This window comes from Pleurodeles waltl, chromosome 1_1 (genome assembly GCF_031143425.1).
Source record: "Pleurodeles waltl isolate 20211129_DDA chromosome 1_1, aPleWal1.hap1.20221129, whole genome shotgun sequence".
Lineage (NCBI taxonomy): Eukaryota > Metazoa > Chordata > Amphibia > Caudata > Salamandridae > Pleurodeles > Pleurodeles waltl.
This window is the reverse complement of record NC_090436.1, coordinates 865073623-865100084: the sequence shown is the minus strand read 5'-3', so window position 1 is coordinate 865100084 and position 26462 is coordinate 865073623. Positions and strand designations below refer to the sequence as shown.

General features: G+C 43.9%; 1 protein-coding gene across 1 annotated transcript in view; it reads left to right on the top strand.

Moving 5' to 3' along the window:
- Positions 1 to 26462, top strand: part of KIF27 (kinesin family member 27) — a 455459-nt gene that overhangs the window by 89949 nt on the left and 339048 nt on the right. The window contains exon 5 of the mRNA XM_069229770.1: positions 22489 to 22632. Coding sequence (XP_069085871.1) covers positions 22489 to 22632 — 144 coding nt within the window. The remainder of the gene's footprint in view (positions 1 to 22488; positions 22633 to 26462) is intronic.

Sequence of the window (26462 nt, the reverse complement as noted above, 5' to 3'; positions counted from 1 at the left end):
CTTTTCTCATTCTGGTATTCCTACGCTGCTATTTCCTATAAACTGATTCTGAACCCACTGATTATGTCCCATGTTTCAGGGCAGATTAGTTAGAACAGCAGTCCAGTCTGACACCCCCCTATGCAAGTGTGCCGAGAATGTCAAGGTGGCCACCGCTTCATTAAGTGGTCCAGCAAACACATAGGTCTACCCTTGACAGGTGCCTCCTTGTTTACATCAATGAGCCAAAGTCACACTTGACTCCTTTTCAGATGCTCCCTTTCATCTGGGCTGTTCTGGACACAGTGCAGTTTGGGCCTTTCCTCCCGAGCGACGAGTCCAGGGTATTCAGGCTATAATACCAATGTTGCAGACCCCTCTCTCTTTCCCAACCAGAACTGACTGGCTGGAGCAGCCGTCTGGGAGAGGTGGAGATCAGAGGACTCTGGCAGAATCTACACTCCATATCAACCTGTTGGAGCTCCATGCGATCCGGTTGGCATTGAAGGCCTTTCTTCCTTCAATCAGGGGAAGGCTGGTACAGGTGTTCACGAACCACACCACTGTCATGTGGTATTGCAACAGACAGAGCGGGGTAGTGGCTCCGCCTGAAGCGTAAAACCCCCCAAGTGGTTGCGGTCTTCATAAACTTTGTTATAAAAGGGGAAAGGCTGCTGTTTGGGTGCACAAACTGAAGGAAGTACGAGCAGAAGGTCTAGTCTAATGCAGTTCAGTGCTTTTAATCCCATTGTTGCTCTTTATAGTGGCTTTGCACAATTCTCCCTGTATTTTGTTTTAGGTAGTATAGAGGTGGTATCATAGGACACGATGTACAATAACAGGGAATAAGGGAACATGAGGCGACATCATGGGAAAATGTTTCGGTTAGATGATGTCTAATGTTATCTTTTGCACTTTGTAGCAAACTTCACACTAATTGGAAATTAGACTGGTCACTACTAGATAAAAATCCAATTGTAGCCTGTGATTTCTGATGGATAGATCTACCTGGATTCCTCACCTTTTGAATATCCCAGTGTGCAGCATTCAACTGAAACTTTTCCCTAGCTCTCCACGTCAATGAGGGCGTCACAGTGGTCTGGCTCCCTTTTTCCCTTTTTGCAATGTTTTTTCTTGGCTCTCAGTTGGTGATACTCTGTATCGGAAAGGGAAGTCGTCTTTTGTCCTGTTTGAAACTATGTCTCCTCCGAATAAATAAGGTTTCAAACCATGTTGAGAGTGTGGGGGTTAAATGTTTGTGACTGACCAGCATTTGGACTGTTTGTGATGATTGAGTTGGGGCCACGAGGTCGAGAAATGTTTGTTGCGTCAGAGCATAAACCCCAAAGCGTTAAAGAAGAGGGAAGCAAAGCTGATTATTGCGAGAGCGAAACAGGAATAAAAATGGAGTTGTCGGAGGCACTTGCCTCACTCGAAGTCACCTTTACGTCACTCATCAAAGTCATCCAGGAAGGAGCACAAGAAAAGACCGCACCGGTCTTCCAGGGATGTGACTCCATGGCTTCGTACGCCTTCTCTGAAGTCACACAAAGGGTCCCCGGCGCCGTCGCTAGTGGAGATTCTGCCTTCACCAGTGGCGCAACTTCAGTTTTCGCCGATGATTCCCACAAATCCAGAGCAGTAAGAGATTCTCCCGGCATCAGGCCTTTCTCCGCCTCCTCAACAGGAGCCAGAGTTTTCAAGCTTTCCTGCTCCTGGGGCAGATCTGTCCCATTTTCTTAATGCCATGTATGGCATTTTTGCCAGGGCCATGACTCCCTCAGGTGCGCCGGCTATCCCCAGGGGTCCAATGTCCTTTTCATTGGGAGGATTCCTGATGCCGTAACAATAGGCTCTGTTCCTGCCCTTCTTACCTATGGCTCGATTGCCTTGGTCTTGGCCGGCGCCAGGGAAGACTACTCCATTGGCGACTGATCCGCAGCAGGAATCATCAGTGCCACTGGCACCTGTACCGACGTCAGAGAGGTCTCAGCTGACATCAAGTAACTCTTCAGTATGATCGGCATCTCCAATACCTAGGTCTCTGGCGCCGGTCCCCGCATCACTAACGTCAGTCTGTGGTCTTCCAACGCTGTTGCTGGAGTCAAGTCTAAAATCCAGAAGAGAAACTTTGAGGTGGCTGGAGGAGGTGCACTATTTAGCCTTGTATCAAGGTCGGGCATTGAGGAAGGCGCAATCATCTCCCCAAATCAGGACTTTGAAGGGATTGAAGTGGCTAGTGGTCTGGAAACTTCCCCGGAGTTGGAGTTTTTGTCCCCACAGGGTTTGCCTGCACCTGAAGTGACCTCATACCACACAGTTGTAAGAGGTCAGTTGATATGTTGGGCTTGTCTGTCCCAACAGCTGAGATGAGGTCCACTTTGTTAACAGAGGTCCTTTATTCTTCAGTTTCTTCTTTTGAGCCATTGCTGTCATTTAATGAGGCGTTAACAGAGACAGTTTTAGAGTTTTGACAGAAACCTCTGTCTACACCAGCAGTGTCAAGAGCAATAGCTAGGAGATATAAGACTGCTCCAGGATATCCGACATTCCTGAGTCAGCATCCAATGCCAGAGGGTCTGGTGGTACAGGCTTCTTGCTTTTCCAGGTTTGCACCTGGATCGTTTCACTCAGCCCCTGTGGACAGGGAATCAAAAAGGGTGGAGCAGACTGCTAAGAAGGTCTTTTCCTCTGGTAGCATGGTGTTAAAATCGGTGAATGATGGGTTGTTATATTTATGCCTTTGTGGAGTCAGCTAGATCGGTTCTTCCTAGATTACCAGAGGATTTACAAGATCATTTTTCTGAACTTTTGAATGATAGCCAGGGTGCAGTGAAGCAGGTTATACAATCTGAACTTGATACTGCAGACTCTGTGGCGAGGGCAATGGGATCATCGGTTGCCACCAGGAAACATGCATGGTTGAGGGGTTCAGGTATCTCCGCTGATGATCAGAATATCTTCATTGATTTGCCGTTTGATGGGTTAAGACTATATGGAGCTAAGGTGTATTCGGCCCTTGAACGGTTTAAGGAGAGCAAAGCAACAGCTAAAACATTGGGCCTTCAGTCTCTCTCTCTTCGGCTTACATACCGCTGCACAGGTTCAGGGGATTTGGTCGTACATACTCCTTTCCAAGGAGGTAGCAACAGCCCTCTATTGGTCCTGTAGAGGGCGTGGCACTTCAAGACAGAGAGGTTCCCCCCATCAGCCTCCACCCTCCTCTTCCTATTCTGCCTCCCCGGCCACTGGTGCAGGTAAGCAACCCTAGTTCTGACATCGTGCAGCATGCTTTGCCTGTGGGAGGGTGGCTAATTCATTTTCAACAGTCTTGGTAGTCCATAACATCGGACAATTGCGTGTTGAGCATTGTAAAAAATGGATATGCCCTACCCTTCCTAGAGTTTCCCCCTCACTTTCCATCCCAGCACAGTTATTTTTCAATAGAACATCTACTAGCTCCAGCAGAAAGTCCAAACCATACTTTTAAAGGGAGCAGTGGAGTTGGTTTCGGAGCAGGAAAGGGGTCAGGGATGCTATTTGAGATATTGCCTGATTCTCAAAAAGGAGGGGTGTTTATGCCCAATCCTGAATGTAAGGATTTTGAATTAATTCCTCAAGCAGGAAAAGTTCAAAATACTGACTCTGGCTCAGGTTCTACTTGCGCTGGAGGATGAAGACTGGCTGTTTTCCATCAACTTGCAGGATGCTTATTTTCACATCTCCTTTCTGCAGTCACACAGGAAGTATCTCCGGTTCATGGTAGAAACGCACCATTACCAATTTGCAGTCCTTCCATTTGGTCTTACTTCGGCATCTGGAGTCTTCACGAAGGTGATGGTGGTTGTAGGAGGATGGCCCTTTTTGTAGTGTGCAAAGGTAGGCACACTGTGTAGGGGGTCCAGGCAACTACACGTTGGTTTACAGAGGTAAAGAATAGATCACTGAATGCTTTAATTTTTGTGATAGCTTGGTTGAGCAGTTAGGCCAGTCTTGGAGAAGTGCAAAGCAGTTGGTGTACTCACATTATCAATCATGCAACTCACACATTCAAAGGAATAACTCAAGACCAATTTATGCAAATACTTCAGAATTTTATCTGAAGTTTAAGACCAAGATTATCAAAATTGGTTAAGTATTTTTGGAGAGATGGATTTTTGAAGTTTAATAAATATAGTATTTTTGTGCATATTTACGCACCATAGGAATCAGTGGAAAGTCACTTTTAAAAATATATATAGAATCACACATTTGCTTTACGAAGTTCTCCTTTTGCATGTTGGTTGAGGTCGTCGATGGGCACACTGTGCCAGCTGGTGAAGTTTGGGCGGTCCCAGTAGGAGCAGCAAGGAAAAGTCTCTGGAGATGGTGCAGGGCCACTGCGGGGACCACTTGGAAAAGAGCTGTTCAGGTAAGTTTAGAGATGGTTTCTTGGGGGATTGGAGTGTCGCGGTCGCAAGGGATGAGGAACCTTTATGGCAAAGTAGGTTCTTCAATGCAAGGCACAGAATGTCCAGGTGCAGAGCTAATTGGTGATCCAGCATTTGTGCGCAAAGATGCCCTTGGTATCTGGAGGTAAGTCACTTACAGGGCAACAGGGGCACTTTGGTGGAAGGTCCGGGGTGTTCCTGAAGTCCCTCGACTGGGGCTTCCTCCTGGTCCTTTTTCAGTCCTGGTTGGACTGGTTTTCTTGTTGTCTCATGTCAGCTGACCAGTAACCAGGGAATTGGTACAGTTCGGCCAGTGGAGGGCGCAGTGCCACCAAACTTGGCACACTTGCAGGGTTTTTCCTTGTGGTCATTGGTCTATTGTCTGGTCCAGCTGCGACTTCTGGTTCGTGAGTTAGCAGCCAGTCAGTGAAGTGACCCTCACTGGGTTGTTGGTTTCTTCTTTGTTGGAGAGTGGTACCTCCACTCAAAAAAGGAGTTCTTGGGCTATTGGTGTAGCCTGCAGGTCCTTTGAGTTTCTTGAGGTCAGTCCAGTTGTCCAGCAACTCCTCAGCGGCGATTGTCGGTCCTGGGTGCAGCAGGCAGGGTTTGGCGATTTTTCTTCGTGCAGCAGGCCCACAGTTCTCTTGCCTTGGATTTTCTTTGTGCTGATCTTCTTTGTGTCCTTGAAATCTGATTTCTTGGTCTTGGGATGCCCACTAAATACTGAATTTAATTGGCGTTTTAGGGGGAACCTGGTAGTGTCCAATGGGACACTTAACTTTGGGTGGCTACACCGACTATAGTGACTACTTCCCGTGTGAAGGGTCACTTCCCTAACCTTGATTGGCTATTTTCCTTCCATCTAAGATGGAGAAGATGGAGGAAAATGAAATGGAGCGTCCACCTAGCAGGCAGCAACTTAGGGGATGGTGCAGGCCAGGTGGGGCCACTCCCCTGAGGGTGTGGGTGTTAGCACCTCCACCCAGGAAGGGCATTATTCTGCAAACCAGAGAGACAGGACTCTCCCCCAAGGTTTGTAGATTGGGAGATGGCAGGCTGAATAGAACCAGTCAGCAACCATGCCAAGACAGTTAGCATTTGCAGGGGCACCTCTAAGGTGACCCCTGGGTACATTTAGGGAGAAATCCAATACTGGTACCAGCTTGGATTTATCATCCTGAGTTGTTTGATACCATACAATTCAGGGTTCAGAGTGGCCATCATGTAGCTGGGAAACTCGTGTTGACCAGTGTCCAGCACATGCATTAAAATGGCTGCTCTGTTCACTTACTATGTCCCAGGTTTGGCAAGGACACAGGGAGAGGGGGGATATTGCTCATGCAGCTATGTCCTCACATATAATATGGTGCTCCCTGCCTTAGGACTGTAAGCCCTGCCAGAGGGATGTCTTACCCATAGTAAACGTAGTGTATGGTAGACAGGGCACACAGGTAGTGTGCCAGGTCGAGTTTGTGTTTTAAATTTACACCAGGACACTCAGCCTGCAATGGCAGTGCTAGGTGCAACTGGATGCATGGCCCTAGAGGGTGGCAGTCAGTGCTGCTGCCCTCAGGGTCCTACCCATAGTACCCCATGCCCCTGGGTACCTAGGAACCCCTTTACTAGGGACTTATAGTGGTAGCTAAGGATGTATCCAATTGTGCTAATGCATCACAACAGTTTTAGGGAAAGAGCTCTGGCCAAGGGAACCTGGTTAGCAGGGGCCCTGGGCACTACAATTTCTAGGCTAAATGAAACCTCAGGCAAAAGGTGGGGGCTAACCATGTCAAAAAAAGGCCTTTTCTCACAACGGTGGTTGCAGTGCATCTTGGAAGGTGGAGAATACCAGTATTCCCTTACCTGGACGATTGGTTGATCAAAACCAAGTCTACAGAGTAGGTGCTGCACCATTTGAAGGTGACAACCCAGTTGTTGTTCAACCTTGGCTTTTCGTTAAATGTGCCCAAATCTCAACCTGAGCCCTCTCTTAGCGCCTCCTGTTCATAGGGGCAGTACTGGACACAACAGTGAATTGTGCCTACCCTTCTCCTCAGAGGATTCAAGACATTCAGGCCATGATTCTGATGTTTCAGGATGGAGCTTTTGTTCCAGCCCTAAAGGTCCTTCGCCTCCTAGGTCTATTCCGTTCCTGTATCCTGTTGGCCACTCACGCGCATTGGCACATAAGGGCTCTCCAATGGGGCCTCCGCAAGCAGTGGTTTCAACACAACAGAGATCTCAGAGTCAATTAAGATCTCCAGGGATGCTGCAGGGGATCTTCAATGGTGGAGTATGAATGGCAACCTGACACAATGGTAACTGTTTTGCCCACCACCTTTGGTGACCACGGATGTTTCTACTATAGGATCGGGAGCACCTCTGGGGGATCTGGAGATCAATGGACTTTAGTCTCCAGTAGAACAGTTGTTTCACATTGATCTGTTGGAATTGCGGGCGATACGTCTGGCTCTCAAGGCCTTCCTCCCTTCCATTCGCAGTCAGTTGGTACATGTCTTGACAGACAATACTACAGCAAGGTGGTACATCAACAAAAAGGGAAAAGTAGGGTTGTATCTTCTCAGATAGAGGCTCTACGTCTCTGGTCCTGGGTTCAGAAACATTGGATTTGCATAGTAACAAATAATTTGTCCTGAGTTCTCAATGTACATGCGGACAGTCTCAGCCTGCACTTTTCAGCCGACCACGAGTGGTGGCTCCTTCTAGAGGTTGTTCTTCACGGTTTCCACTTATGGGGGACTCCTGAGATAGACCTGTTTTCCACTTGCGAGAACGTGTACTGCCAGTTGCTTTATGAGTTTCCCCCATACTCTTAATTCCTTTGGTTCTGAAGAAGATTTGCCAAGACAGTGCCCAAGTCATATTAATAGCCCCGGAGTGGCCAAGAAGGGTGTGGTCTAAAGACCTACTTCAGCTCTTACTGTGCCCTCTGCTCCGTCTCTCTCACAGGGCAGACCTCCACTTGTAATCACAGGGGCATGTTCTACACCCCCACCTCCAATGCCTGCACCTACATGTCTGGAGATTGAACAGGGCAACCTGAATTTGTTTTCTCTTCCTGCTGACGTGGTGGATGTTATTCTGTCATCCAGGCAACATTCCGCCAAAACTGTCTATGCTGGTAGATGGGCCAAGTTTGACAGATGGTGTGAAGAGCAACATACTGACCCTTTAAAATCCCACTTATCCAATGTTTTCAAATTTGCTCTTTCTTTAGCACAACAAGGTTGTGCAGTTTCAACAGTGAAGGTCTATTTATCTGCACTGTTGGCATTTGTTTGCCTGACCAACCCTCATTGTATAAGTCCCTATAGTTTTATGGTTTCATAAGGGTTTGACTAATATGTATCCCCCCACTCCGCTCATCATGCCTCAGTGGGATTTAAATTTGGTTTTACGGTACCTGATGGGTACACCGTTTGAGCCTTTACATAGTTGCCCATTGAGGCTCCTTATGACAAAAACTGTTTTTCTAGTGGGAATCACGTTGGCTAGGCGTGTTAGCAAGCTCCAAGCTCTGAGTGTTAAATCTCTGTTTATCACTTTTCATTTTAACAAGGTGGTTCTGAGAACCAGGGTGGCTTTCCTGCCAAAGGTAGTGACTCCTTTTCATTTAGGGCAGTCCATTACCCTTCTGACCTTTTACTCTCCTCCCCTTCCCTCTACAGAGAAGAAAAGGCTGCATCGTCTGGATCCAAAGAGAGCATTGAGCTTCTACATGAACAGGACGACGAATTTAGAACGGACGGTCAGCTGTTCATCAGCTATGTAGACCAAATAAAGGGCAAAGCCGTCTACAAAAGAACATTGTCAAGGTGGGTCATCCTTTCCATCAAAATATGTTATGCTTTGGCAAAGAAAGAGCCTCCTAAGGGTATAAGGGCTCATTCTACCAGAGCTAAATCTGCTACGTCTTCCTTGGCTAGGGATGCCCCTGTTGCTGATATCTGCAAGGCAATAACTTTGGCTTCCCTCCACACTTTTGCAAAGCATTACTGATTGGACTCAGAAGTGAGGAAAGACGGTCATTTTGCCCATTCTGCTTTGCAGGACTTCTTAGTAGAGGCTGACAGGCACCCACCTCCGAGTGTGGGACTGCTTTAGGACTCTATTCAAAAGTTTTAGAATCCACAGGTAGATGTATCCATCAGAAGAAGAAGTTACTTACCTTTGGTAACGCTTTTTCTGGTGAATACAGTATGTACCTGTGGATTCCTCATTGACCCGTTCGCCTTCATTTTGCCTGTCTGGATATACTAAGAAAAAGAAAAACTTATGTATTTTATACATTGGAAATTGTGTTTACAGGATGAATGTTTACTATTAAATGTATATAAATCTTTGAGTTGGGTTTGCACATGCTGTCTTTATAATGTTGGTGCTCACTCGTTCGCCTCAAAGGCACGGGGGAAAATAGGTGGGTGAAACTGATGCCAGTGAGGACTTCTTATGGGTCTGATGACATCAGACGGAGTCGCGTGCAGAGCCGTACCATTGTGAAGTCCTCATTGACGTGGAGAGTTTCTGTTGTATGCTGCGCACTGAGATACTCAAAAGGTGATTATTCCACAGGTAGATACTGCATCCACCAGAAAAAGAATTACCACAAGCACCTAACTTGTTCTTTTATCCCATTCTTACTCCCTATATCAAATGTTATTTTGCTACACCTGCATTTTGTATTTGGGTTATGGAAGGGGCAATGTAAGACGAAGGGCAACAATGGAGAACAAGAGAAATGGGGTGATAGTGTTGCCCACGAGGATGTTTTCTCTTCTCTTTGTGTTTCTTTTATTGTACCCTTGCCTTCTGTACATCTTCAACTGTCGCATTTGCACCATATATTTGGTTTTTACCAAAGAGTTAGTATAAGAAAAGATGGGTTATATTGAGAATATGGGGTGATGATTGTCCCCCGAAAAGACGTTACCATTTTTATCAATGCACATGTGTTTCTTTTAGATCATTGTTTGTGACATGTACTTTTATGGTTTTAATTAACCGAAATAAAATTTGATTTGATTTGTAAAGAGGCGCTGTGCCTCTGGATATTGCTGTAATGTCAGGGCATATCCCTGGTGGTTCAACACCTGGCGGGCTTTCTGAACGCTGGGACGGAGAAACTCAGCCGTCAATACCTAGTGGATCAGGAATGGTGTCTCTATCTGGAGATGGCTAAAGGTCTCTTCCATGAGGAGAGGCTTGCTTGGATCTGTTTGCCTCCGTCAAGATTGCACAATGTAAGCAATTTTATGTGCTGAAATTTCCTAGGCAGCTCTTGCTTGGAAATGATTTTTGTCTTAAGTGGAGCTCATGCCTCCTGTATGCCTTTCCGCCAATACCACTCCTGCCTATAGTGCTCAAGAAGATCAGTAATGAATGGGCTTAAGTCATTCTTGTGGCTCCAGGTTGAGCACGGAGAATCTGGTATCCCGAGCTGTTGAGCATGAGCACAGGTCCTCCCATCAGGCTGCGTCTTCTGGAGGCTCTTCTTTTGCAGCAACAGGACATAGTTCTGCACCTTAACCTGAAATATCTTCACCTCCATATGTGGAAATGGAGCGTCAACAATTGACAGCTTTTGACCTTCCACACGAAGTCTGCAATGTGATCTTGGCAGCAGGCATCCCTCCACCAAGACTGTAAATGCCTGCCACTGGAGCAAGTTTTTGGCATGGTGTACAGATAAACAAGTTGACCCTCCATTTGCACCCCTTTCCCAAGTTTTTTGTTTATTCCTACCCTAGCCCAGCTGGGAGGTTCTGCTTTGGGCTCTTTAAAAGTTTATTTGCCTGCTATATCAGCATTTCTGCAGTTGCCAGATCAGCCTTCCCTTTTCAAATCCCCTATTGCAAATAGGTTTCTTAAAGGTCTTAACATGTTTCCACCAGCTCCTTTCATTATGTGGGACCTCAACTTACTTCTGACTTTTTTGATGTGTGCTTCCTTCTAGCAGCTACACAACTTCCTTCCCAGACTTCTTACCTTAAAAACGTGCTCCCTAGTGGCGATAACATCTGCCTGGATGGTCAGTGAGCTACAGGCACTGTCATCACAGCCTCTGTACCTTACCATCTACCCAGACAAACTGGTCCTTCACACTAGAGCATCCTTTGTACCGAAGGCAGTACCTTCTTTTTATGTAGGCCAGTCAATCATTTTGCCTACATTGTACACTCAACCCTCTAAAAAAGACGAGAGACTTCATCCACTGGACCCAAAAATAATGTTGCATTCTACCTTGACCGCACAAAAGAGTTCAAGGTGGATGATCGACTCTTTGTTGGGTACATCTGAGCCAAAAAAGGAAAGGTGGTGCAGAAATGGACCATTTCACAATGGATAGTGCTCTGCATCAAAATGTGGCCCTGCTGAGTACCTGTCTTGGATATCTGTCAGACAGCAACATGGGCTTCCCTGCACACATTTACGAAGTGCTATTGCCTGGACAGTCAGGTCCGCAAAGACAGACATTTTCCTCATTTGGTCGCAAAGGATTTTCTAGTCTAGTCTGTGTCGCAGCCCCACCCCTGGGGAGGTATTGCTTGGCTATCTGTTCTAAAGTAAGGAATCTGTGACCAGAAGTCTCTATGATGAACAAGTTACTTACCTTATGTTAGGCCTTATCTGGTAGAGACTCTGTCTAGCTGCAGATTTCTTACCAACCTACCCATCCTCCCACTTTGTGGACAGTTTTCACTGTAAAGGGTTGTTTCCCTTTTAAGGACCCTAGTTTAATGCACCAGTGGTCATTGTGGCTAGATGCTTCACACTTCAGAAAAGAAACTGACATCAGCATGCTGGGGTGGCACCTATATAGGCACCCTGCACGTCACTTCTGGGATGGATGACTTCGACAAGGCCAAGAAGAGCTGAACGATGCCATCTATTAGCATGGAGGGGTATTGTATTGTATTGTAATAGTATTTATATAGTCCTTACTACACCTGACGAGGCGTTCAAGCACTTTTCGGCGAGTAGTACACTACTCCGGAACCCAAAAGGAATTAGTTGTGGATTAGTATAGGGAAATATGAGTACAGTTTTAGTATTATTATGAGTTAATTTGAGCCACGGATATGTGAGTTTGTTAGTGGGATTGACTGGAGTAATGGATGGGTGGAGGAGGGAAGAATCTAGAAATGTTAATTGGGAGTTTATAGTAATAGTATTTAGGCATGGGATGAGTAAAGGGGGGATGGAGGAGGGAAGAGTCTGGAAAGGGTTAGGGAGATCATAGTAGCAGGAGGGATTTTGGATCGGTTAAAGGTGAGATAAATGAGGGAGAATTTAGTAGGGTTGTTTGGGAGATCATGGTAGTAAACTGAGGTTTGGGTGAGTTAGATTTGTAAGAGGAGGGAAGAGCTTAGGCAGGGTTATTTAGGGGATGAAAGTAGTAGAACGGATTTGGGATGAGTCATAGTGGGAATGGAGGATAGATTGATAGAGCCAAGACATATGGTGATGGGTAGACCACTTAAAGCTTACAAGAGTGTAGAAATATAATATTTTTTATTTATAATTTATATATATATATATACACACACACACATTTTTTATCATTATTTTTAATTTATTTATTATTATTAGTAATATATATATATATATATATATATATATAGATTTATTTATAATTTGAATTTTATTTATAGATTTTATTTTACTTTTATTTTATTTTCTCTCTAGTACAGTAGGACTAGAATAAAAATATATAGATATGTAAGTACATAATAAGGGAATATATGCCCAAGGAATATAATAATGGGTATAGTATGAGAAGAAAAGTAGTATTGTATAAACACAGACTTTCAAGATTTGTAATACTTGAGGTTAATTAATAAGTGTACTTTTCTAACATGTATTTATCTTTATTCAATTTTTGAATAGCCAAATACCTATGATAATAAACATTTGATCAGTGTGATATAAAATGAGAGCAGGGATTCATAAGTATCTAATATAACAACTTATCTAGGAGCTATGCAATGAACTATGAACATGTTAAGCATAAAATAACATACACATATATTATATGTATATATAAACACACACATAAATACACACATGAATACATACACATATACACACATATATGTACATACATATGCATACTTAAACCGTGAGTAAATATACATTAGTTAAACAAGTTTAAAGAGTATGTGTGTAGTTTATTGTTACGACATAGTAGTGATACATATTTTCTAAAGAACTATATATATCTAGAATATACACATAATCAGATAAAAAATATTTACCAACACAGGCATATGCAGTCCATAGCTGTCTGAATGTGTTGGTTATGAAGGAAAGAGCCAACTCTTGAGTAGTCTTCTGAAGACATGATAGTTATCTGTGGATCTTATAGTTGGGGGTAGTGAATTCCACAGTTTGGCTGCTTGAACGGAGAAAGATGTACCACCTATAGTCTTTTTCTTGTATGGTGGTGTTCTAGGGCGTGGTGCCAATCTTGAGCGGAGGTTTCTTTGTTGAATGTATTTGGTTATTTTGTTTCTGATAAAAAGCGGTCCTGTTCCATGTATAGCTTTGTGGGTGATGCAAAGCAGCCTGAAGGTGCATCTTCTGGCGACGGGTGACCAGTGTAGTGCTCTCAAGGCAGGAGAGATGTGGGCTTGTGGCTTTACATGTAATAGTAGCCTGGCAGTGGAGTTCTGAATATGTTGCAGTTTTTTCATAATAGATAGAGAAGATCCATGGTAGGGGGCCATTGGCATAATCCAGTTTGGATAGTACAAGTGAGATAGTAGCTTGCACCTTGTGTGGAAATCCGAGGTGGGGGAAGATGCGTTGTAGAGTCTTAGAGGTGATGAAGCTTGTTTGTGCTAATTTGTCCACTTGGGCATTCATTGTTAACTCGGAGTCCATGGTGATTCCAAGGTTTTTAACTTCCTTGGATAATTGAAGAGGTAACCGAGATCGTCAGGCCAGGCGCACAGTGGGTCATAAGTTTTCCAGTCACCACATATGAGTATTTCTCTTCTGGAGGCATTCAGTTGGAGGTGGCTCCAAGTCATCCACTGATCAATGGCTCTGAGGCAACTCAAGATTAGTGAGTTTTCATTTTTTTTGGGGCATTCTAATTTAAGTACTATTTGTGTGTCATCTGCATAGTTCTAGTATGTGAGGTGAAAATCATTGATCAGTTCTGGTAATGATATCATGTAGATGTTGGAAAGCAAAGGTGAGATGATTGAACCTTGAGGGACCCCTGCTTTTGTGAGGTAGGGTTTGGACGAGAAGGGGGGAGAATAGATTATATTAGTTATTTTCTGAAGATAGGATGTAATCCAGTCGAGAGCAGTCCCTTCTGTGCCGGCTTCGTGGAGTCTTTGAATTAGGGTGTCATGGTCAACTGTATCAAAGGCAGTCGAGAGGTCCAAGAGAAGTAGTGCAACTCCATTGCGGCCGACTGTGTTTTTAAGATCATCCCAGATTGTTATGAGTGCCGATTCAGTGCCTCTTCCTGGGCGGAATCCAGTTTGGTAGTCTCAAAGTATAGAATTGTCTTCAATGAATTGTGATATCTGGGTGAATGCTGCTCTTTATCAGTTTGCCCAGGAAAGGTCCATTTGTGATTGGTCTGTAGTTGTTGGGGTCTTGCAGGTCTAGGTTTGTTTTCTTTAATGTTGTATGTATGCCTTTTTCAGGTCTACAGGAAAAGTGCCTGTAGTTAAAGAGTTGTTGATGATTCTTCTTACAGGAGTGGCAGCAGAAGTGGATAAAAGAATGTTCTTGAAGATGTGTGGTGGGCAAAGGTCAGAAGGGCAACCGGAAGGTCTGCTTGCTTTGACCAAATCCATAAATTCACCTTGTGATATTTGTTTAAAGGACTGTAGAGGCTGGGTTGGTTTATTCTTAGAGGGTATTTTAGGAAAGGGGTTGGTGCTGATGGTTTTCTTAAGTTTTAAATAGGAGTCCAGTGTGTCTGCCTTGGTTGTGTAATGAGTTGCCAGTTTGTTTGTGAAATCTTGAGTAGTGGGATGACTTCCTTCCATGCATGTAGGTTTTCGAAATTCATTTAGAATTTTATAAAATTCTTTGGTTGCAGATTTAGCATTTTGAATTCTGTCTGAGTAGTACCTTTTTTTTAGCTTTTTTGATTGATGGTTTGTACATTCTCTTACGTTTGTGTAGCTGCAGTTTGTCTTAACTGTTGTTTGTTTTGAGCCAGGTCCGCTGCAACTTTCTGATTTGTTGCTTTATCTTTTTAAGTTCTGTGTTTCTCCAAGGTGTTGGTTTTCTTTTGTCATGTTTAGTTTTTCTGAGTGGTATTAGGATATCAAAAGCTTCCTGTAGCCACTCATAAAGTTTTGGAACAGAAGTAATTGTATCTAGATCTGTGTTGGCTGTTAGTTGTGTTTCTAAGTCATCAAAATTGAATTTGGTCCAAGGTCGATAGGTGCATGTATATAAGTAGTTGTGAGGTGTGTTTATTTGTGGTTTTAATGTCGGAAAGTTATCAAATGGTGGTCTGACCATGTGATTGTTGTGACGCTATGAACGGTAACTAGTTCAGGTTAAGCAAAAATGACATCTAGGATGTGTACAGTGATGTGTGTGGGGTTGTGTACAATATGATGTAGGTTCAATGCAACTAGGCCGGTGGTGATAGCTTTTGGATGGGGCATATTGGGTTTGTCAAACCAAATGTTTAGGTCCCCAAGAATGCATAGGTTTGAGTATAATGTAATAATGTTTGAGACTGTGTCTAGAAAAGCGTCCGGGAATGTTGAGTTGTTAGGTTGGAGGTCTGTAAAGGATTAGAAAGTTACAGGAGGAAGTTGGAGTTAGATGGCATCTGGTGAGGAGGGCTTCACAACTTTGCATGGAAATGTTGTCTGTTTTACTGAGATTTATTGCCTGTTTGAATATAATAGCTAGTCCACCTCCTCTCTTGCCTATACGGTTTTGTGTGATGATTTGATAGTCCGGAGGAAGGGCTTCATGTAACACTGGGGCCATGTCATCTCCCAACCATGATTCTGTTATGAATAGTAAGTCAGGTTGTGTGTCTATGAGCAGGTCGTAGATGTGGTGCTTGTTTTTTGTGAGTGACCGAGCATTTATGAGCTGGCAGAGTAGAAAAAGTGTTAGTGCTGGTTTTGTTTTGTTTAAGAGAAGGGTGAGCAGTGTATCTTGAGCTTGTAGCAGGTGTGTTGTTAGTTGTGATAACTTTGTATTCTTTGTGTAGTCATGATGGTGGGAGTGGGTGTGACGATAAGTATAATGAAAGTTTGTGATGATTTGATGTGCTGATGTGTGTGGTCTGTATTGTTTTTGTGGAATAGTGAGAGGGGATATTGATGTAGTGGTTTTCGGTGAGGGATTTGTATGTGAGTTAGTGCTGGTGAGTGGAATTAGAGTATTACAGGGGGTGTTGATGTGTTTTGGAGATGAAGGTATGAGGCGTGTAAGAGGGGATGGATGTGTGTCAGGGGAGTTTGTGTTAGTTGTGATGACTGGAAGAGGTAATATGTGTGGTGGAATGGAGCGTGAGGATTGTATGGTTGAGTGTAATTGGTGAAGAGAGGGAAAGGGTGTTTGTAGATGGTGTGTTGGAAGGCTGAAAAAATTTCCAGATCCAGTCTGATGCCTGGGGATTATTCTAAGTTAAGGAATCTCCTGGCTAGATAGACTCTCTACCAGATAAGGTGTTACCAAAGGAAAGTAACATATTCGTCTTTTGGCAAACCAAGTCTCCTTCATTACAGGTGCGTACATTACAAATCTCAAATTTCTCAATATGCTATTAGACTCTGCGACCTGCTGGTGGTTGCAAGCTGATTTTTAGTGGATCGCCGAAAAGTCGAGCCAGAAATAAAAATGCCTTTAAATTCTGTATTTATCTTGCTACATTTGCTGTACTTCAAAAGACATATTTATTTTTCTTATTTATATATGAAAGATATTTGAATATCACAGACCTAGCCACATGGATACAAAATGTCATGTCCTCGATCTTCTGGAGGTGACATATGCACCCTGTATTATCTAGACTTTTAAGGGGTAGCTTATTAGGTTGAGCCTACTAGACAGCGCAAGCCTAGAGCCTGATGTGGAGGATGGTGGAGGGGTTACTCCGTCACAAACATGACGGATATCCCGTCTGCCATATTATAAGTTCCATGGCCTATAATGTAATTGTAATACGGCAGACGGGATATACGTCATGTTTGTTACGGAGCAACCCCCTTCGGAAACTCTAAATCAGGCCCTAATTGTTAGTTAACCAGATCTTACAGTAGGCTTGAGATTTAAGCCTTCATATTGTTTACAGTTGGTTAGCACTATTGTCACTCTCAAATGATTGCTTCAAATATGATGCCTTGCATTGTTAATCTTGAGTTTGTTTCTCCCTTGGAGCATAGCCTCTTTTTGTATCTTCTCATTGCTCACTTTTAGGGAATTACTTTTATTGTATATGCTTAAGCAATCCATGTGAGTGCACGTCTTTTCCAGCTTGCTCCTTCCTGTGCTCCTCTCCACCCCAACTCAGTGTTGCTGTATCTGCTCTGCGTTCTTTTCTCTGCCCGCGCTGGTCTCTCTTTCTTTTTGAGTAATTAGTCCACAAGTGCAAGATCGAATTGGGATAAAAATTAGTCCCAGGCACTACCAAAAAAGTGACCGACATTCCTGGATCAATTCTTTAATGGATCACTATCTGTTTAATTGCATTGGAATTTATTATTTGTTATCACTTTTTTTTGTAGTTTTAAATAGTGTGAACTCAATCCAAAGGAATTGGAGCAATGTACATGAGCACCAGTTACATTACACAAGATCAAATTCATTTTTATTTTAAGTAGGGAGTTTAAATGATGTGCCCAGAATCACAGGATGCTGAACTGACACCAGGACTTGAACCTATTTCCAGCATTGTTGGCAGCTCTCACCATAACGGTAAATCTAATTGTTTTACCTATGGGAAAGGTGGCACACAACTAACACCCAAGCCTCACCCCACAAGGCCTAGAAGACTCTAAGACAAAGGTGACAACACCTGATGCCTAGAGAGGCTGCTTCTCTTACTCACACCCTCCACAGCCCACTATAGCCTTAGGGCAATGACCTGGCAGGGAAGGGGCCAAGAAAAGCAACTGCTGCTACAAGGGGGCTTGCATGAGAATGGCCCAACAACACAAAATAACCTGGTCCCACCAGAAAGGTCCCTGCATACTTCCACACTCCCCACACCCACCATGGTCTATGATGACTCGGTGAGTGGTGACCCTGCTCCTGGCAGCGCAGGCCACATGAGGCAGAGAGCCAAGGTGGAAATGCCTCAAAGGCAGGCTCCTCCGCTATGGCAGAGGAGCGTCGCCCCCCCCATTCCCCGCCAGCAGTTGCAAACCTTTTATTATAAAATGATAGTAAACTTTGTTTATTATCATTTTATAGTAAAAAGGGGTGGGGCCATGGACTACTACTGGGACAGAGGCATTCCGTGCGCCTGTATGTTTGGCCTGCCAAATTGTGCCAGCCAAACACACATGCACACTGGGCTCTCTCCAACCCAGCACTGTGTTGCTGGGATGGAGAGAGAAGGCAGAGACTTTCACTCTGCCTTGGAGTGCCCTGGCTGGACGCTCTGACCAATCAGAACTCTGCTGTCACAGCGCCAGCCGCATGACAGCAGCGGTCAGATTGGCCGCAGGGCAGGCTGGGAGCATGTGCCTGCTGCAGCAGAGGATCAGTGCAGTGATGGTGTTGGCAGCAAGAAAGATAAATGGTTTTCTTTATTTTTAATTTTTGTTTTTTAAGTAATTCCTCCTCATCCCATTACCCTTCTCCCCCCCCACATGCGCTTCGCCGCCTTCCCCCTTCAAAGAGCAGCGAGCCGCTCCTGATCAAAGGCCAAAACTGCACATGGCCCCCAATCTCAATTTACAGCATGGCAGTGGAGTGCCCATGATATTGGCTCCACAATAAATTGACTGGGGAAGAAATTAAGGCCCTCATTACAACCCTGGCAGTCGGTGTTAAAGCGGCGGTAATACCGCCAACAGGCCGGTGGTAAAAAAAAAAGAGATTTGGACCCTGGCGGTTACCGCCATCCAACACCGCCACTTTAACATACCGACCGCCAGGGTGGTAGCAGCCGCTGGGCTAGAGACTTTGGTCTCCAGCCCGACGGCCGTCACATTCCCACCCTCGGGAGTACAACCCGGCCTACTGCCTTGGTTTTCGTAGGCACTAACAGTGCAGGGAATTCTTCCCTGGCACTGATAGGGGTCTCCCCCGCCGTCCAGCCCCTCCCCAGAGTCCTCCCCCACCCACTCCTGCCCCCCGCACATATACACACCCGCACGCACACCCATATACACACATGCACACACGCATACCCACCTCCAACCACGCATGCACACATACATACCCACACACCAAAACACACACCAACATACCTTTTCACACACATGCATCCACAACACACAACACTCACAATCACTCATTCATGCATGCATCCAGCATGACTCACACCCCCATGCACACATCCCAAAACATACACCCACCCCACCCCCACATACACACAACACCTCCCAACCCCCTCGCCGGTCGGAGAACCCAACTTACCTGCTTGCAGGGGGTCTTCCGGCTGGAGACGGTCCGCGGCGCTGCTGTCAGCAACGTCCGCCAGCAAAACACCGCCAGGCCGTATCATTGCTCATGATACAGTTGGTGGTGTTTTGCTGGCGTGGCGGTGCTGCTGTCTGCAGCGCCGCCGTCCGCTGCCATGACCGGCAGCGGTGTTCTGCCAGATTTCTGGCGGAATACCGTCGGCGGTCATAATCCTCATTGCCGGCTCGTAGCCACGGAGGCGGTATGTTGGCGGCCGTCGCCGTTGCGTTAGGCGGTCAATACTGACAATGTTGTAATGAGGGCCTAAGTACCTTGGGCTTGTTTACACTGGCCCTAAAAAAACGGCCCACAGGTGACCCTGAGGCACCTCCCATCGCCCAATGCCTGATTTCCCAATCCAAACCTGCACAAATGTATGTGCTTTCCCTTCTTATCTCCCCTTCCCTGTTTCTCTTTTGTCCATGTGATTCTCTCCTACCGCCATCACATGCTGCTCTCTACTGTTCATGTGTTTCTCTTGCCGCCAACCTGCCCTCCTTGGTACTAGCTCTTTGATACCCATAGTGACCTCTTCAAATTGTGCCCCCCATGTGCTGCTTTTCCACGACCACCACCACACAACAAATACCCTTGGTGCTTTTTTTTGTTTTATGTAGCGCAATTAGGGTAAAAAATGTATTTTTTTTCAAATTTACTAATCCACGTGATGTCCATCGTGGAGCCCACATTATTCTGCTAGCGCGCAAATGTGATCTAATACATTCACACGTGCGTGAAATTATTGTACAGTCATGAATATATTTTTTATGGTTGAGCTCGCAAATCGCTCTGGCCACTGTTGTAATCTCTCTGTGGGCTTTTAACCACGCCTATGTCACGGCTGTCACTTTAATTGGTTCGTGGGCTTGCCTTTTAAAATTAGCTTGATTTCATTAATGAAAGGCATGCATATGTCATGCCTTTTCCAGTATTTAGCATTCCTCAAGCGCACTGGTAAACTACTGACAACATACAAGGCTCCATGTTTTCTGTATGGTTTCTGGACTACTTTTTCTCTTTATTTCGTAGGAAACACAATCTCGGTGGACAGTAGTTGAGCGCTATGCATGACATCGACCCTGTTACATGGATAATTGAACTTTTGCCGTTACATGGATAATTGCACTTTTGCCAATACGTTTCATTGCGAGCGAACGTCTGTTTCCTTTTGTGCGTCTGCTTCGCGCTCATGGCGGCCATGGCGCTGTGAAATAACTTGCTTATTCGCACAATAAAAAATTAATGCTAAGTGTAGGTGCTGCTCACTCCGCCACAATGCTCTGTGACTTCAGCCACTGGTTCCTGAACCTCCCGCCCCCAGCTCTGCTTGACATGGCAGAGTGGCTAGTCCTGTGACAGCCCGTGGCCGCGGTGCAACTCGTCCTCGTGCAGCAAGACAGCTTCCTGCCCCAGCCGCTTCCACACCACAGTGCGCTGCGTGCATCTCATGCTGTAGTTTTTAAAGATACACAGTAGGTTTGTTTTGTATTTTTCCCCTTTATGAACACGCTAAGTTTATTTCATGTGGGTTAGATGGCGTGCGTTGTATTTGTTTTGGGGACATGCGCTCATATGCGTGGATTTGTACTTTCAAAGTTGATGGTATGTTTCTATCCTCTCCGTTTTCAGCTCATATTTTCAGTCTTTCCTTATTTTTGAGTTTCCAACAAGTCACCGAAGTTCCTACGGGCTTCAATGACACCACACTCGTAGAGCTGCCAGAGAGACGTTAGCATTTATTTCGTTATTGCGAACATAACCTCAAGAGATCAATATGGCTGCGTCTTCGGAGACACTTTGATCCCTATCTGTATTACTGTGTTTACTCAAGATGGGATCATACCCCACATTCCCTTTCATACGCAAGGAAAATACAAAGTGCTCTTAACACTAGGCTGCTACAGTTCACATTTCTTTCAAATACAACTCCCATAGTTCCCCTCTTTCGTTTAATTAAGGGAATGGCTACTTTGTTCAGATTCACATAAAAAAAACCATTAAAACAACGATACATTTAGTTTGTGAATGTTTTTACCTTAGAAATTATTGTTTTGTAGCGTAAATGTTTTGCCTTTTACAATTTCAATTGCCATTTTTACAATAAAAGTGGGCTTTTAAAATTAAGCACTAAGACTCACCACAATGGTTTTGTAGCACTTTAATTTTCGCTCCTTTTCTTCTGGGTTTAAATTATGTTCACCCACACAGCAAGGGCTTAATATGGAGCTGCAATAGTGGATGCACTCTTCGTGAAGTGTCTTCTAGTATTTTACAACCAGATTATTAATTTCTTTAAAAACTCAGCAGTCACACACGCACTAATTCTCTCACCTTCACATCACTGCTTTAAAGGTAACGTGTTGCGTGGAAAACATAGCAGTCGCGCTTCAAAGGTTTGCTTTGCAGCCAATTATCATGCCCATTTCCACACTCAAAGGTAACGTTGTGCACGATGCGTGTTTTGTCAAAACTTTTCACATATGGTTGATGTAGTTTATTGCTTTAGTGCAGTTGCGCACTCAATATATTCCCGCAATGACCTGATTGTGTAGAATGGAAGTAGAAATAATCGTTAAAAAAAAACCGATTCCTTAAATACAGACCAATAATGCATTATTTATAGCGATATGATTTCATATTTGTTAGCGCATACTGATTTATAGTACTAAAAATAGGTTGGTTAAAATATCTACTTTTACAATCCAATTGTACACTCCTATTAAATGACACTAAAAAAACGGATCTAACAGACACTTTATCATTGATGAATGGTATCAAAGGATCACAAAAACGCATAATCCAGCTTGTTAACGTAAATAAAAAAAATAGTGGTCATCGCCACTAACAAAAACATTTACTCATAAAAGCGTGCAATCAACTTCAGTAGGTCTCACACCGCAACGATATAACTGTGGGTGGCCGACTGGCCGTTCGTAAAGACTAACTGGAAGCGCGGGCTTTTTTCTCCTAAAGTATAGCTTTAGTCCGGCTCATTTAGGGATGTTGTTTAGTTCTTTATTTATTTTTGAGGTTCCGACTACAGCGCGATTATGTCCTGGCATTTGTAGTTTATAAACAAACATGGTATGTCCTTTCGTTTTCGATCTTAAATAAAAACACAGTATATTCCTTGCGTGTTTTACTTTTAACTTTCAATGTATGTGGCAAGAAAAGTCTAGTTAGGAATTTACAATGATAATAGCTGTAACTCGAGCATACGCGAAGCCCATTGCAGTGCAAATGCTTGTTTATTTTGACTGTGTTGCAATGCTAGAAGCAATTGACAAAGCCAATGAGACTCAAAGGCGCCACCTACTGGCTTTGCCAATACTTGATTGCTAAACCTATTTGAAGTATTAGTGTTTAGATCAGAACGTTTGACTCTTGACAGAGCATTTCCTTTTTGAATTTGTTTGTTTTATTCTAGGACGCATTAGCTGCCGATGAAGAAGTATTTAGTCAAAAGGAACAGGAAAGGAAGGATCTACTAGATCAAATACAAGCTCTGATTCGTGAAAACCAAGAACAACAACTTTCTTTGGCGGAGGCAGAACAAACCAACAGAATACAAGTAGGTGTAGACACCAGCCACACTTTCATACGGTTTCCTCAATTCTTCTAACGAATAAGAGCAGGGCCACCTTGTGACTAACACAACCAATGCACTAGTTCTTTACGTAAAGTATGGGGAGAAACGGAAGATGAGTGGAGTGAGGTGTGTGAGGGGTTACGACTCACGTCTTCTTCGGGTGGGCAAGAGGTGTGGGAGCCTGCAAACTAGGGAGAGACGAGCCAAACGGAGCGAAGGGTCTGTCTTGGCTGGAACAGCTATACATAGACCTCGCTGTCCCCGTATTTGACATGTAAATTGTGCGCCAAGCGACATGTAACAACATATTAAAGTCTTAAACATTCAAAATGGTGCAATTCTTTAACTTGCGGAAGTATTCCGCTTTAAAGCATAGAGAGTATCACTGCATTGACTAGCATTTTGTTATAGAAGTGATCATTTCGGACCATGAACTGAGAAATACTCATGACCACTCTCTGCCTTAACTATGAAACCATTAGTAAATGAATGGGTAAGTCGCTTGTCGTGTATTCTATCGGTGGACCAGGTTCTTATTATAGATTAAGCAACATTAGAGTATATTAACAATTTACAAGAGAGGATTTTATTCAGCACACATACGTAATTGATGTATTTCAAGATGCTCTCAAATATGATGTTAAAGGAAAAGTAGGCACTGCGAAATAAGGTAATTGACTAGGATCACACAGTTTTGTCAAGCAGGCAACCCGGGATTGATTCCTAGGTTTCCTGGTTGTGCAATTCAGGCATTAGATTGGTATCTCTCTCTTACTCTCTCTCTCTTACTCTCTCTCTATCTTTCCCGTTTCACATCAAAGTTTAATGCTTTGAACCTTAATTCCTTAATTGTGTGAATTTTGGAGGTTGCCTAAAAGCCCAAGATTTACATCGTATCTTCTTCCAACCTGGCATACGTTGCATCTAGGGCATTATTTGAGAGTAAGAGCTACACTCAGCAGCCCCAACCTTTATCATTTCCAGCAGACCAGACACGTGCACCTGGATTCCATGCAGATTGTAATAGCAATTCAAGCTTAAGGAGGTGCCCATGACCACACCTATGTCTTGACGTTTCCCTTTAGGAATACTGGCTGCTTAGTCCTTGCAATTTGCCCAATAACTATTTTTTTGCATACTGTGAACTTTGTAACTGTTTATTTTCATGTCAGCCATTATTTTTGCAGTGTACTTTCATTGATGAAAAAAGTTTTTACAAAAACAGCAACACTGTTGGGAAAAAAGAAAGCAGTGTTGTTGACAACCGAGAGCAGTTTTTTTGGTAATTGCAGTCAAACAGGTAACCTGGGGCCATATTACACAGCGTGCCCCAGTTACAGAAGTGGCAGCAGATGCTTGTGCAGCCCCTTCTGTAATACTGATAGCGCGGGCACACATGTATAGCCAGTGCTATATTCAGAGGTCGTTCCCTCATTTCCATGGGGCGTGATCCCATACAAATGAGGGAATCAATTGCCTCTCATCCTACCTATATTATGGATGTGGGTGCAGAAGCAAACAGGCACATAGCATGGGAAACACAATCAATCATTCAAGACTAACCGTATACTCCAGCATGGTTGGGTTTTGTATCAGTCTTAACTGAATGCTCCATAAAGTGCATTTGCCTCTCTTGTGTCATGTCATGTTATGTTGGTTTGTAAAATGCACTCTCACCCTGGGTATCCTATGTGAGATTAGCCAAGCCTAGGGCCTTGTTTGTTTACTCGAAAAGCCAGGTCTTCAACTTCTTGTGAAATTCAAGGAATGAGCAGGAGGCTCTGTTGTGTAACGGCACCCAATTTCATGCTTTAGGAGTGATGGAGGAAAAGGCTCTACCACTAGATCTGGTTTTTCATAAGTGTGGGATGTGTGCAAATATGAGTCTTGCCCAGTTGAGGTGCCTGGAAGGTTTGCGAAAGCAGATGGTACTGTTGATGTATAATGGGCCAGAGTGCCTTAAAAAGTATGGATGCACAGTTTGAAATGTGCTCGCACATTTGGGTATGAGTAGCCAGTGTAGTTCCTTCAGGAGAGGTGAGATGTGTGAATGTCTGATGTTGGACGTGATTCTGGCTGCCGAGTTTTGCAGGATCCTGATGAGATGCTTGTTCACCTGGCATAGAGGGTGTTCTTGTAGTCCAGTTTGCTGGTGGCAAGTGTGGGTGATGATTTTCCACGTGTTGACTGGAAGCCATTTGAAAATCTCCGTTAGCATCTTCAGTATGTGGAAGCATAAAGCAATGATTGCATTGAGTTGGGCTGTGATGTTGAGTTTGCAGTTGAGGATGAGTCGAAGCTTCATGGCTTGGCTTATTTAGTTCTGAAGTGAGACTAGATAATTAGCATCAATTCCACCACATGTCTATTATCCCACATTGCATACCCTATGGTAGCCCTTTATTGCACTGAATTATGAGCAGTCCTATTGCGAGTAGATGTAGTGACACAAAGAGTATCAAAAGGGCCACTGAAATTATGCAGCAAGTGAGGATCAAATTATGCATCAGGGTTGACTGAATTATGCAGCAAGAAAATAAAAATAATGTGGAGTAAGGCGGCAACATTTTGTGATTACTGCATAATTTTGTCATTTGTTTTTTACGTGTTAGCACTGTTTGCGCCTGTGTTGCACCTCACTAGCACAAGTTTAACAACCAAGTATAGCAATAAACAACTGAAAGGTGAACAGTCAACAATTGGAAAAGATCTTCAACTGCTCTGCAACATGTTTTGCAGCATTTTGTCGTAACTTTTGGTCCCATTAAGTAGGAAACATTTTTAAATATGCAGATTATGCAGCAGGTGATAGATTATGTGACAAATTCAGCAAATCCATAATTTTGCAGAAAGCACCACAGCTATAAAGCTGCACAATTCAAGTGGCGGTGACTGTAACCTAGGAATGTGCAATGTACTGTAACAAGATATCAGATTATGAAATGCTCTCATTTATAATTCTGACATACTGGTGAGAACAAATTCAGCCCAAAACAATATCTTACTTGAGATAACAGTTATTTACTTCACCCCAACATGTGGCACAAATTAGACAGAATCGCTAAGAGCCTGATTCACAAACATAAACTTAACACTGTGTAAATGTGCTATTTTTGTGGTATTCCTAAACTACAAGTTTAATTGTACAAATAGTAATTTTATGACTGTAGAGACTCTGCACTCGTGGCAGAGACTCCGCACATAAAAAGTTGGGCCTGTCCTATCTTTTAATGTGCCGAACTCTTCACCTCGACTGCGGTATCTCCGGAGTTTTAAAATTACTGTCAGTAAAAGTACACTTGTAGTTCTTGAACACAAAATGATAGTAAACTTACGTAAAAATGTAAGTTTACATTTGTGAATCAGGCTCTTACTCTTAGCTTGGCTCTGGCTTGGCTCTCTTTGTTAATTTTCTTGGCTCACCCACCTCTGCCGAGTACACAGTTGCAGCTTTAAAGACGGCAAACAACACTACAGGGTTCTGATCCTGAGATGGAGGAAGCACTTTACAGGTGCCTTCTCCATGGCCTCTTTTGCCGTGACAGGGTGGGCCTGAGGTCATGTTTGGATTGGCCTGGCCCACCCGGCCCACCCGGCCCCTCTGCTAGAACCCGTTCTGCATACAGCATGTAGCTATGGCACATCTTCCACTATCTGCTGTGAGGTGACATTAAGAAGGGTTTGTGAGGCATCTACTCATTATAAGCTGTCACATATGTATACAAGTTTGGCATAGAGACACCTTTAACTGTGAGCCAGGCTCATGTAATCAATTAAAATAATACTTACAACATCATAAGAATACAGAAAGG